General features: G+C 35.0%; 2 protein-coding genes across 2 annotated transcripts; both read right to left on the bottom strand.

The window, feature by feature from the left end:
* Window positions 1-2,724: 2,724 nt before the first annotated feature.
* Window positions 2,725-8,491, bottom strand: diablob (diablo, IAP-binding mitochondrial protein b). The gene is made up of 6 exons (XM_079834960.1): window positions 8,156-8,491; window positions 7,666-7,798; window positions 6,440-6,565; window positions 6,242-6,352; window positions 5,979-6,075; window positions 2,725-3,573 (listed from the first exon to the last, which is right to left on the bottom strand). Exons 1-6 carry the CDS (start codon window positions 8,194-8,196, stop codon window positions 3,377-3,379), a joined length of 705 nt encoding a protein of 234 aa, XP_079691086.1. The 5' UTR covers window positions 8,197-8,491; the 3' UTR covers window positions 2,725-3,376.
* Window positions 8,492-12,896: 4,405 nt separating this feature from the next.
* On the bottom strand, window positions 12,897-13,853 carry LOC307137446 (odorant receptor 131-2-like; the record flags this gene model as incomplete). The annotated part of the gene is made up of 1 exon (XM_079835105.1): window positions 12,897-13,853. The coding sequence occupies one exon, from the start codon at window positions 13,851-13,853 to the stop codon at window positions 12,897-12,899; it is 957 nt and encodes a 318-aa protein (XP_079691231.1).
* Window positions 13,854-14,104: the final 251 nt, after the last annotated feature.

The following is a 14,104-nucleotide window of genomic DNA, read 5'->3' as shown; positions in this document are numbered from 1 at the left end:
TGTATTCTGACACCTTTCTCTGATCTGTATATATATATATATATATATATATATATATATATATATATATATATATATATATATATATATATATATATATATATATATATATATATATATATATATATATATATATATATATATATATACATACAAATACCTTTATTTAAAAAAAAGTTCATAAAATAATTAATATATATTCATAAATGATTAAACTAAACAGCTTTTTGTACAGTTGTCTTTTTATGTTCTATGACTTAATACGAATATAAAATGGATATAAACACCAGAGAATCACAAGAATAGCCATCATTTTATCTAATTTAGAGATATTTGTATTTGCAACAGTATGACCTTTGACTTGGCCTTTCTATGAATAAAATGTAAGCATAAAACCATGTGTCATCATGGGACAAAAATAGCCTTAAGAAATAAAAATGTGTCTAATTTACAGATATTTTCATTAGATAGCAGCAAAAGCCTTTAAACTTGTTACTGGGCAAGCTTCCCTCAAAGAAGTTTTGTGTCTCTAATGGTGTGATGCCAAGACAGAGAAGCTGTTTATGCATTTGTTTTCATTCATGCTCTGTCTCATTTTTGTTTTCACCCCCATCACTCAATGTGAAGTATTCTTTTTATTCTCATTCTTTTATTTTGGATTCCATAAACAAGTTTTTTACTTTATAAATACAAAGTGCAAGATCAAAAACTAAACGTTTGCTGCCTGGACCGACTGGGTTTTCCTTTGATTAGTCCAGCAAACCCCAAATTACTTCAGTCTTCAGTCAACACTGGCATGTTAGTGAAGTCCTGAAGTGGGACTCCAAATCCATGTAATCACAGATGAATTTCCATTACAATGGTCGCAGAGGGCAGACATTGATAGGATAAAACCAAACCAAGTTATATAAACTGTGGCCGAGTTTACTTTGTCCATTTAGTAAGCTGTTTCCCATGAAGATGTCAGAGTCTTTGGAACGATGACTTGGAAGGAACAGTGTTTTTGACTCTTCTATTGTCTTCATGTCACTTTGACCAATGTTTGGTAAAGAATACACTATAAATACCACATTGTTTTTGATGCTGGAAACAGGCTTTGCCACATTGTCCAGAATAGCTAAACAAACAATAAATGCTCATTTTCAGTTCATTATTATTATTGTTTAAAAATAAAATTGCTTTTATAAAAAATACCTCAGAATGAGGTCTTTACGGGTAATGTTGAGATCTTTTATCTGAGGTCTTTACGGGTCATGTTGAATCTGTATTTGGAAAAAAACTAGTGAAGACCTTTCGGCATGTTTGTAATCTATTAATTATATCTACAATTGAACATACTTTAGTGATATTGCAAATTTAGGTCATAAGAGAGGTCTTCACAAATCACATTTTAACAGATGGTTAAAATGTATTAGTGTATAAAATACTGATTTAATTTTTTTTAATCATGGATGAGTGAGAGAAAAAGAGACTGACTGACATGTATTTAAAATAAATAAATACAAATAAAATTACTTTCATAAAAATAAAACTACTAATGTAACTACTAATACAAATTTTCTAAGCATTAACTAAAATTGTAAATTGAATTAGTGTCCAGCAGAAAAAATAAATGACATATGAGTTGTTTCCCAAAGTTCTTCAATATTTTCCCCTCAAATGGTCTCTCCAACCAACCAAGCGACCAACCAACCAATCAATCAATCAATCAATCAATCAACCAACCAACCAACCAACCAACCAACCAACCAACCAACCAACCAACCAACCAACCAACCAACCAACCAATCAACCAATCAACCAATCAATCAATCAATCAATCAATCAATCAATCAATCAATCAATCAATCAATCAATCAATCAATCAATCAATCTACCAATTAATCAATCAATAGTGACTGGAAAAAATATGAGGTTAACGCCACATGCCACACAGAAAAGAGTTCTGAAGACCATGTCAACTATAAATTGTCCTATATCGCCTCCTTCTGGCTGCTGCTTTTAATTGGGAAGATACTCTCTTCTCAAAAGACATTTTTTTTTAAATCCAGTGATACATACCACAAAAAAACTAGATTTTAAGTCTGTAAATCTAAATGTTGAAACCAAATCAAAGAACAAAGAAACATAACTATAAAAAGTCTATGACAACAAACAATTTTGTTATATATGTGTCCACGGTTCCTACATTTAGAAAACTGTTGCATGACCTATGCGTTAATTTTCTGTCACTATGTATCCATCATGACATCAAACGAGGACAATCTAAAATGGTACATGAACATCATCTCACCAGTGCTTCTTAAAAGACCCAAGCCATTTGAGTACTATTAAATAGCCTTTCCTTAAATAGTTTTTTTTTTTTTTTTTTACAGCATTATGAAGTTATATGCCATGAATCAAACAATCAATAAATCAGTTTGGATTAAGATCTGAAAGGACAAAGGAATGACATATGACCTTGACTCTGGAGAGCTGACTAAAAAAAGTGATAAGTGAAAAGAGAAAACTCTGAAAAGCACAAAACAGACAACATCTCCACTGACATGATGGATATGAGCCTTTAGCCCACAACACTGGAAACAACAGGTGCAAGTGTTTGCCTCTGAACTAGACAGATGACAGATTCATTACTGTTGTTGAGAATGGCAAGAGAAAATTAACAGGACAAACAAGAGACAGAAGTGAATGTTTGTGATATTACAAATTTAGGTCTAGATGGGAGGTCTTTACACATTACATTTTAATAGATGATTAAAAAAGTATTAGTATTAGATTCTTTATCGGGATGAATGAGAAAAACAGAATGACATTGCGGATTTTTAAATAATAATCTAGTTTCATAATAAATGAATTACAACAGAATAGCCTATAACAAAAATCACAGAAAAAGTATCATCAAAACAATTTCCAATGTTTATTTGAAGAATTATTAAGAAATCACAAGGGTAGCATCTGCCTGTAATTATAGATAACACATTGTTCATACAGTAAAAAGAGTTTTTTTTAAATTCAAATTTATAAAACAACTGTTTTTAAATCTAAAACTAGTTTAAATTTAAATCCATTTAATTAAACTGTAATATAATGATAAATTCCTAACAAATGTGAAGAACCTGATCTGAAGTCCCATTTCTTACCCTCATAGTTTGGTATTTAATACTTATATTCATTTATATAAATTCTCCTGGCTGCATCACAGATTTGTAGCACATTTCACAGCATTTGTCCTGAGTGACTTCTACACACAAATAAATAACTTGCTGATGGGCGTATTAATGAAGCACAAATACAATTGTGTGCTTCAATAGTGGTAGAGGTCTTTATATCAGAGTGTTCAAGATACATTAAAGCTGTGCTAAAGGTGTTGATTTGACTAGTCCTCTCGTAGATATGCATCTGGGATGTCCTCATCCTCCATTCCAGTGTTGAGGTTTTGATGCCGCTCACTGTCCTCAGCGTTAGAGTCTTTGAGTTCTCTCTCAGCCTTCAGCATCATTTGCCGAAAATGTTTCACTTGGGACTGTGCGACCTGTAGACTGTTCTGTGCTGCCACGGAAGCTTGGTCAGCCCCTGGGGAGGACAAACAGGGTTAGGCTATTACAACATGTGGCTAAAAGCGCAATACAACAAATGACCACCAAGTGGTGCCAAATGTCAATAAGTCTCTATGGCTCTTTCCCAAATGGCACCCTAAACCCTCACGGTCTTCCTCGGAGTCCGCACTTTCACAATGTAACGCCGCTTTGACTGCCGGGAAGAAGTCCGCTGCGTAACCCGCACCAGTGCGGGCTCGGCAGTGGTGCGCATCGAGGGTGCATATCGACCACAAAATGGGACACCCTGCGGCCTTGTGGACTTAACGGACACGTGCACGCAGTGGCCATTGTAAGTCCACAAGACCGAAAGTGCACATGAAGTGTGCCATTTGGGACAGGGCCTATGTCAGTGCTTCTCATCAGCTCATTAGTACAGATTGCATCACTGCATCCAAAATGTCCAATTACATAGTATTCGAAAGCAGTAGGCAAAAAGTCCGCTGATGACCTACAACTTCGGCCGAGTACTGAAGTGCACATTTGATGGACACTGACTTTACTATCCCATGAGGCCATGGGAGAGGAAAATGTATGAATGCCAGTGAACCAACGCAACTGATGCTGGTAGGTCATGTGACAGCAACAACATGGCGGATGTAGTACGTATGAATTTCATTCATACTACACCTATTCATCACACTATATAGAACATACTTCTTTAACGGTCACAAAGTAAGTTCAAATTTAAATATAGTACCTACTCAGACAGTATGCGATTTCAGACACATCACAAGACTTGAATAGGGTGTGACTGAGGAGGCAGACATCCAAAATATGCAATGGTGGGGTAGAGGGAGGGGGTTCCCAGGACAGCTTTGAGAAGCACTGTACTAAATCAAGCTTGTTTCAAAGTAATGTGCATTATAGCACTATAGTAGCTGACAAGAAATCTTTTTGTTGACATGTCCTTTGGAGAATTTTTCTAGGATAATTCTTTATTTTATAATTATTAAGCATGCAGCTTTTTGACCTTATATTAATTGAGAGACTACATGGAATATTTATGTTTTTAAAAGTCAATGTAAAATGCACTAGTGAAGGCAAAAAGGAGATTAAAAGGATGACCAAATACAATAAACATGCATATTTTTATAATAATAATTTAAAAAAAATCAGCATATTAGAATGACTTCTGAAGGATCATGAAGACTGGAGTAAGGGCTGCTAAAATTCAGCTGTCAGCACAGGAATAAATAACATTATAATAATTATATTATAATTATCCATAATTATATTAAAATATCGAATTAAAAATTTATTTGTAGCATTATATTGTATTTGTGTTTAAAGTTATAATTGTAATAATATTAATGTACTATTTTTAATCAAAGAAGTGCAGCCTAACACTGTAAAAAGTGGTAGCCTGCAATTGGTACTTTAAAGAGCTGTTTTTTTTTTCTTGATTGTTTTTTTAATTGGTTGTTTTGGTATAAATTAATGTATTTTAGTTAATTCAGCAATATTACATAATATTTTTGACTTGCATAAAACCAGTTGACTTGGATGTTATCAATTAAGTTTGTATATAATATAATATATAATAATATAATATAATATACCTATTATATACTATATTATAATAACATTATATAATAGCTTTATTTTTTATTCATAGAAATATTAACCAAACATCCTGATATTCATAAAGATTTGTTAATAAAAACGGTTGAGTAAAGCAGTGTTAACTTAATAACCTTAAAGGGTTAGTTTACCCAAATTTTTTTATTCCAAACCTGTTAGACATTCGTTCATCTTTGGAACACAAATGAAGATCATTTTAAAGAAATCTGAGAGCTTTCTGTCCCTCCATTGACACAACTACCACTTTTAAACCCCAGAAAGGTAGTAAAGACAAAGTAATCTATGTGACCAGTGGTTTAACCACAATTTTAAGAAGCAACATGAGTGCTTTGTTTGCACAAAAAAACTAAATTTACCACTTAAATATTCGTGTTCAATGTGCGTTCATGCAACAATGTGTGCTCTCGCATCAAGGCGACATGCATGCGTCGTGGTGCTGTTTTGAACACACGTTGGAGATTCATATTTTGTAAATAAAGTAGTAAAAAAAATATTTGCACAAAAAAAAAACACGTGTCACTTTGCTTCATAAAAGCGAAGGTTTAAACCACTGGCGTCACATGGATTACTTTTATGATGTCTTTACTTTTTGTGGGGCTTGAAAATGGTAGTTGTGTAAGCTGTCAATGGAGGGACAGAAAGCTCTCAGATTTCATTAAAAATATCTTCATTTGTGTTCCGAAGATGAACAAATGTCTTATGGGTTTGAAACAACATGAGGGTAAGTAATTCATGACAGAATTTTCATTTTTGGGTGAACTAACCCTTTAAACAGCTACTCCAGAAGAGGAGTGCTACCTGCATTGAAAGCTGTCTCTGCTGCCAGCTTTGAGAGATTGATGGCAGTCATCCAGCAGGATTCAAATCGTTTGTAATCCATCCTCCTGTCAATGACCTAATTAAAGAAATAAATAAACAACAACATTGCAATCAATTTCATTAAAAAAAGTGTATTATTAATTTTAATAACCACAATGCCAGAAAAACACAACTACCATGTAAAGGATAACTCTAATTTGAAAGCTTGTGAACATGAACTCCCTGTTTTTCCAAGTCATTACCTCCTGACGCTGGACAAGGATGACCTGCCAGAAAGCACTCTCCTCCGCAGGAGTATTTTTGCTGACAGAAGCCACATATCGCTTGTGTAATGTCACAAGACTGTTTATAGCCTAGAGAAGACAAGTATGTTGGATGTTGTTTTTGCTAACTTTTTTAAAATCATGAAAACAAAAGCCTGTTCAAATAGTTGTGATTACCTTGATATAAACTGTGAGGGTGTCGAGGAGCGCTAAAGTAGTTTGTGAGAGGAAAGTGTTTGCACTGTCAGTGACCAGAGATGATGCTCTCCGTACCAGATCTTCATGAGACAGACCTTCAGGTTTCTAAACAAGACAAAGAGAACAGAGTGGTTAACTGAGTTTTTTTTTTAGATACCAATTTAGTAGAAAGTAACACTAATGGCAGACATGTAATATAGGGTGAAGACTGAGCTTATAAATATTAATTATATGTGTTGACATTACTAGGCCATCTTCCTAGCCGTTCAGTCATACCATCTAATTAATATACATGAGATAAGCCTTCGCCTTGGTAGGCCACTATTAATAAATGGATGACCTGTGCAGATGTGCTTGACTAAAGTGGTTTCATGCCGTTTTATTGAGATGCAATACCAAGCCAGCTTTACATTTACTCCGATATTTTCAACATTACTTTTTATTATTAAATAAAATTCAGATTGAATCTCCATTTTAAGAGATGTCAAACCAGAAATGTCAACAGTTTAAAGCTGGCATGAAACAGGAGTTGCGATAGTTTTTTGTTCCCTTTTGGGATGTATATCGGCTTCTCGAACAAGAAAAAAAGTAGGGCGGAACTTGATGTTGTCCATCAGGAATTGATTGGATGATTGTGGTTTGCTACTGCAGTGATCTCATGTGATTGGCAGGTTGTCCCGCCCTCATGCCAAAATCATGTTGTCCGAGAAAAGAAGAGATGTTGCTGCAAGTTGTTTTGATTACAAGTTACAAGTGCACATGAATTAAAACAAAAAAATAATATGCACAGGTAAATAATTTCTAATAAATACTGTCAGTGAACATTTAAAAGACGTCTAAACATAGCCCAAGAATAGACCAGTCATCTAGAACATAAACATGTCGAAGAAATGAAACCAAACACCTTGTGATCACTGTTGACTTTGCTTACATGATGGAACATCATACATCTCAAGTTATTTAGGCAAAAATGACAAGTAACAAAATTCAAGGTTATTTTGGCTAAAAGTGGGTTACTCAGAGTCAGACTATATCAGGTCTATTGTTAGCCAGGATGGTGAAATGACGGCTATTGCTTGCTGAGGAATTATAGCCTCTATCAGAAGAAATGATGCTATCTTTTGAACTCAGTACTTGTTTATTAAATATTAGCAGCTGTAAGAATCAAGCAGTCCATGTTTAAATCATATTGTGATGGTGCAGACCTGGATGAAAGGAACAGCACACAGAGCACCTGTGACACTCAGCGTCTTCCAGTTCTTCCTGATGAGCGTGGGCAGCAATGCCAGTCTGCGGCTGCTCTGACAGGAGCTTCTGTTCATCAAGGAAGCTGCACAGCTAAGTTACACAAAACAATGACATAAGTTCATAAGGAACAATTGAAGATGTATAATTCAGGAACTCAGTTCAAGGACAACGCTTCATATACATGACAGTTTGAACACACGAGGCTAAAATGAAACAGAATGTAAGGTATTAAATAATAGATCTTAGTTAAAATAAGAAATATAGGCAGCAATGTAACGTTAACGTTACACCAGCTGCCAAAACATCTGATCGAATTTACACAACAAATGTTTATGGCAACTGCTGTTCCATTATTGGTTATTGTACATAAACCACAAATACACTACAGCTACGTTTCGTGAAATCAAACAATCTTGAAGAATGAGACAGCTAAAAACAGTAAACAACCTCAGTCCAGCAGCGAACAATTTCCTTCTGTACGCCGCCATACTTCTTGTTGAGATGAAGAAGAAATGACGATCTCCCTCTGTCGGTGTTGACAGAGAATTGCACCCTGAGGTCCTGTTTAATAAGAACGAGCGATGTGAATATTTAAGATGACTAAATCCTTAGCAAATGACGCACTTTAACACAAATTCTCTGACAGCCTGGTCATTAAATGATTTGTCAAATATTCGTTAAAAAAAAAAAAATCTACAACCATTAGAAACAATATATGATTGTGATCTATGAACCTATGTTGGCCCATATATGCATTCAGTTTCATTTTCTCATCTTTTTGGCAGTCATAACTGCCTCAACCAGGTCTGCAAGCACTTCTTTCAGCATGGCTAAACAGAATGTCATGACTTTTAGGCCTATAAGCTTGATCCTGTTTTACAGGTAGGCCTACTCTACATGTTTTCTGGTTTGATCCTTGTAACTTTATCAGCCCTCTCATATGACCTGAATAACATGACAGTATGACAATAGCCAATGTTGTTCCCCCCTCTAATAACTAAAACAGTTTTATGATTTAGGCTTTAGATAACGCTCTATTTTTATCTAACAAAATAAAGACCAAAGGGAGAGTGTTATTTCAAGTGATGATTTTTTTTACTTTTTACTTTTAGTTAATGATAATAACCCTCACTGGTAAAAATGATTCTGTAGTAAAAGTAAGGCTAAGCTACTACAGAAAAAACACGTAATTTCTACATGAAAAAGTTAGTTCAGGCAAGAATAAAAATAATAAATTCTGTATTAGTACTCAATTCAAGCTTGTAGAAATTGAAGCGTAAATATCAACATTATAAAATTAAGAAAACTACTCAACTTTGATGGTGTTCCCATCATGCACTGGGGCTTGAATAATTAATGAGGTTGCTGTTTTCCAGCAGTATTTACACTGTTTTATCATTGCTTTTGTTGTTAGGTTTAGTAACTTACCATTTTGTGACATATCATTTCAGTTCATTTTCTACTCAAAATGACACATTCATACTGAAAATTGATCCATCGAATGTTACAGTCACTGTGTATCGTCTACATAATATATACTGTATTATTTGCTTTAAAAAAGTATTGCAAAGAAATCTTAAACTAAGTAGAAATAACTCAACCTAAGTTAAAATACTTATTTTCTTTGTCAATTACTTAGCTTAGTTAAGTACAGTTTACTTAATTCCATATGTGAAATGCACTTAAAAATATGCATGGAAAAACTTGCAAAATATATATATTTTTTTTTTTTAATTTTTCACTGCTGAAGGGAAACACTGATGTTTAAGTTCCAGGAGTTATCAAACTGATTTCCACAAGTTACAACCCTTCAGAAGAAGTGAATGGCTTTTTTTCTTCTGATGAATCTGTTGATGACTCACAGATTAGAATTAGAACTCTGTTGGACGTCCCCAGCTGCAGCCACTTTCAACCCAAGTCTGAATATGAGTGAGTCATGTCCAGATGTCATCTCTATTGATCATGAGCACTGAAGACACCAGAGTCATGTAAGATTAACCTCTCATTAAGAAAAGCGTTTGTGTTTGTGAAGGATTTGGGCCCTGAAGACCCTTAGCCTATAGTGAATCTCTGTTGAAAATGAGTTGTCGCTGTTATTCTTTATGGAAATACCTATTCCCAATCAATCGTATAAAGAAAAACATGTTTGTCAGTCTGAAAAGACGATATAAATAATTAATGCGATCACTAACTTTGAAGTGCAGGGGAGTTCCAGTGGGGGTGTTTGTCGTGATACTCAAAGGCTTTCAGGTCATGAAAGACGCACTTCCTTTTCTAAAAACTCACAGAAGGGAAATATAATGATGTTGTTTGAATATGGTGCAATGAGGTCTCTTAAATGTCATCATGATTTATTTTGTAAGACTAGATCTTAACAAAACGTTATGGCAATGTTATTCACATTTAAAAAAAAAAAAAAAAGGAAAATTAAAAGTCTTTTACAATGCTTTTTATGGTATACTCTTCAAAGCTCTGCATTTTTTATTTAAAAAATGTTTTTTGTTATATTCTAATGAATGTATTGATGTACTGTTAATGAAAAAAAAATAGGCCACAAATGTAAGGTTGATACAACAACCAGAATAATAATTAGATTTTTGACTTAATGAAGTAGTTCCAGTCGTCACCAGCACGCAATACATTTTTTAATAGGCTGGGCTGCGAAGGATCCACTCGTTGGAACCCTCACGGCCCAGGGAAAGATGGGTGCATTTGTAGGCCGTATTCAAAGGAGCCTTAGAATTGGGACAGCCTTCGTCTTTAACACATTCGTCCTTTGAATGCAGCCTGTGAAGAATGAGGCCTCTGAATTAGGATGCAGCTATAGTTATTGTTTGACCTCTAATGCATAAATGAAAAATACATTGCATTTATACAATAAAATGTATGCTCAGTTGTTCTGTTGCAACGTGCACTGTAAGATCCAACAGGGATTCTAACTAACAAATTTTAGTTAACTTTACTTAATGTCTTATATTAATTGTAAAAATCTTGTAATCTGTACTATTCACATGAGTACCATTTTGTCAAGCCAATAAAATAAATAAAACACTTTTTTCAAAAGACTTTTCACTCATTTCTTCCACTTCAGTCATCTTGAATGTTGAATTGTCAATTTAATTTCAATTCAACATTTCAACATTATTTTGAATTTGTAGGCCAAGTCAACACCTCAAACTCATTGTTGTGCTCCTCAAACCATTCCTGAACCAATTTTGCTTTGTGGCAGAGCGCATCATCCTGCTGAAAGAGGCCACAGCCATCAGAGAAGACCGTTTCCATGAAAAGGTGTACATGGTCTGCATTAATACTTAGGTAGGTGGTACGTGTCAAAGTAACATCCACATGGATGGCAGGACCCAAGGTTACCCAGCAGAACATTGCCCAAAGCATCACACTGCCTCAGTCGGCTTGCCTTCTTCCCATAGTGCATTCTGGTGCCATGTGTTCCCCAGTAAGCGACGCACACACACCCGGCCATCCATGTGATGTAAAAGAAAACGTGACTCATCAGACCAGGCCACCTCCTTCCATTGCTCCGTGGTCCAATTCTGATGCTCACATGCCCACTATGCAGCCCCATACGCAACAAACTGTGATGCACTGTGTATTCTTACACCTTTCTATCAGAACCAGCATTAACTTCTTGAGAAATTTGAGCTACAGTAGCTCGTCTGTTTGATCAGATCACACGGGCCCCATGTGCATCAATGAGTCTTGGCCACCCATAACCCTTTCGCCAGTTCACTACTGTTCCTTCCTTGGACCACTGCAGACCGGGAACACCCCACAAGAGCTGCAGTTTTGGAGATGCTCTGACCCAGTCGGATAGCCATTACAATTTGTCCCTTGTCAAACTCTCTCAAATCCTTACGCTTGCCCATTTTTCCTGCTTCTAACACATCAACTTTGAGGACAAAATTTTCACTTGCTGCCTAATATATCCCACCCAGGTGCTGTGATAAAGAGATAATCAGTGTTAATCACTTCACCTGTCAGTGGTCATAATGTTATGCCTGATCAGTGTATATTTATCTAACAAAACCATATTTCTTGTCAAATAATGATCTTTTAAACTGTGTTGCTAAAACTTAAACACCTTGTGAAACTTTTAATTGGATTGGTATAATCCCTCTATATTTGTGACAATATCTTGGATCATGTTTGAGTCACACACAGACTTCAACATTCAGCATGAAAAACACAACAATGGTAACAATTAAATTTGATCTAAAGTAAATTATATTATTTTTTTGTTACTAGAACTCTTGTGTAAGTGAACTAAACTAACTAAGCATGTGTCAGTACAACATAGCCTACTATTCCTATTTCACTTTACTTGTTTTTTAAGACAATTGGTTTGCATGCTTTTTAAAATAGGCTAAGTCTAACTAATTCGATTTACAGTGTGGTTGGACACTGCTATTTCACTTTACTTGTTGTTTAAGACAATTGGTTTGCATGCTTTTTAAAATAGGCTAAGTCTAACTAATTCGATTTACAGTGTGGTTGGACACTGCTATCGAGTCTTGTTTAAACCCCCCCCCCCCATAACTGTCACATTAAATATTCATACCTAGGCTTGTATTGTTCATGTAATTTTGTTAATGTGATGTTTGACAAACAGGATTTCTCAAGGTTCATGTTAGGGCTGATAACATGTTGAATATGGCTCATCCTGGGTGTCAAAAATTAAAGAATATCTCCTGCGAAACATCTGTCAGTCATTTAGAAAGGCATAACAAAAAGACAGAAAGAGAAGATTTCAATCCACAATAACACTTTATTTTGTTGTTTTTTTCCTGATCTTACAAACAAGTGAATCAGGAAAAATGAACAGGCCATTACTCACAGTTCATTCAGCTTTTAATTCTGTCCAAAACAGTTTAAAATAAATGTAATCTAAATGAAAACTGCAATAATATTCGTCACATGACCAGAAAGAGTACAAAAAAACCCCCAGCAATTACAAAACATTTTTGCCATATGGGCACATTGTGTTGTGAAAATAAAACAAACCGATTGTCAAAAAGGTTGCATATTTCGTCTGATTTTAGCCTGATTCAACTTACATCTTTACAACAAATTACACTACATTTTATCTCAGATTATTATCTCAATGTCCAGGAACATATCCAATATATTTAAATATGGTACCATATTAAGTGCTATTTTTTAACAATTGCTACTAAACGTTTTGCTCTATTATAACTGGTTTGACTTTACCTTTACCAAATGTGAAGTAGTATTTAAATAAAGAGCTGAAGGCCTGGTCTCTCAATCCATATATAAGAGGACTTAGACATTTAGGGAAAATTATAAACACTAAAAAGCAAAAATATATTACATTTACTGCAGTCGCAAGGTCAGTATAAACATAAATAGCTTCTTGAATAACTCCAACTAAGATGGATGCTGCCCCAAGACCCAGTTGTATTAGATGCAACAGAACAGTCTTGTTGGCTTTTTTGGCAGACATTTTATCACCGGAGGCTGTTTTAGCCACAGCTGATATAGAGACATAAGTAAAGATAATAACAAAAGACACTAAGACAAAAAATATACATGTGAAACCTATATCGAGTTTCTTATATATCTGCAGTCTGAAGAGAGTATTTCTTGAGCAGAAAAAATTCATTGCTGTGTTTGTAGTATCAATGGAATAGAAAATGATCAACTCAGACAGGGACTGAATCAAACCCATCGTCCAAACAACACCGAAAGCTATGTGAGTTCTTTTAAAATTTGTGATTTCTGCATGTCTGAGAGGGATGCAGATGGCCACATATCTCTCCAGTGACATCAAAGCCAGATTTAAGGTAGAGACCTGAAAGAGAGCTGTTGTAGCAAAGAGAAGAACAAGACAGACATTTTTCATAATTAAAAGCCTACTGATAGCACATATATACAACACTACACTCATAAATATATTGAGGGTATCCACACAAAGCATGTGACCAAAGAGAATATAGCGGGCTGTCTCCAGAAAAACAGTCTTTTTCCTCAAAGTGAAGAGCATGACCCCATTGACATAGAAGAAAATAGCACATGGGGTCACAAACAAAGCCGCCTTCATTGGTGCATCTTGATCCAACAAAAACAGAGTCTGAGTGAGGTTAGATTTAGATTCATTAAAATTAGACATGTCCTTAACCACAGACGCTGTAATAAAACACTGAATGGAGTAACACTGCAATCCTGCAAAGTCCTTGTTAATGTAAATCCACAGTACACACTTCCCTCACATCTGTTGTTAAAGGCACAGATTTCATCACATTTTAAATACTATCAAATGGAATCCCAGCGGCTGGTCTGTTTGTGGGTGTGCGTCACAAAGCATGCCACAATAGCACACAAGAAGATTGTGCATTTCATAATAACTGCCTGACTATAAGT

The sequence above is a fragment of the Gobio gobio genome (genome assembly GCF_949357685.1).
Source record: "Gobio gobio genome assembly, chromosome: 14".
NCBI lineage: Eukaryota > Metazoa > Chordata > Actinopteri > Cypriniformes > Gobionidae > Gobio > Gobio gobio.
The sequence above is the reverse complement of the archived record's forward strand: the minus strand, read 5'-3'. Positions and strand labels throughout refer to the sequence as shown.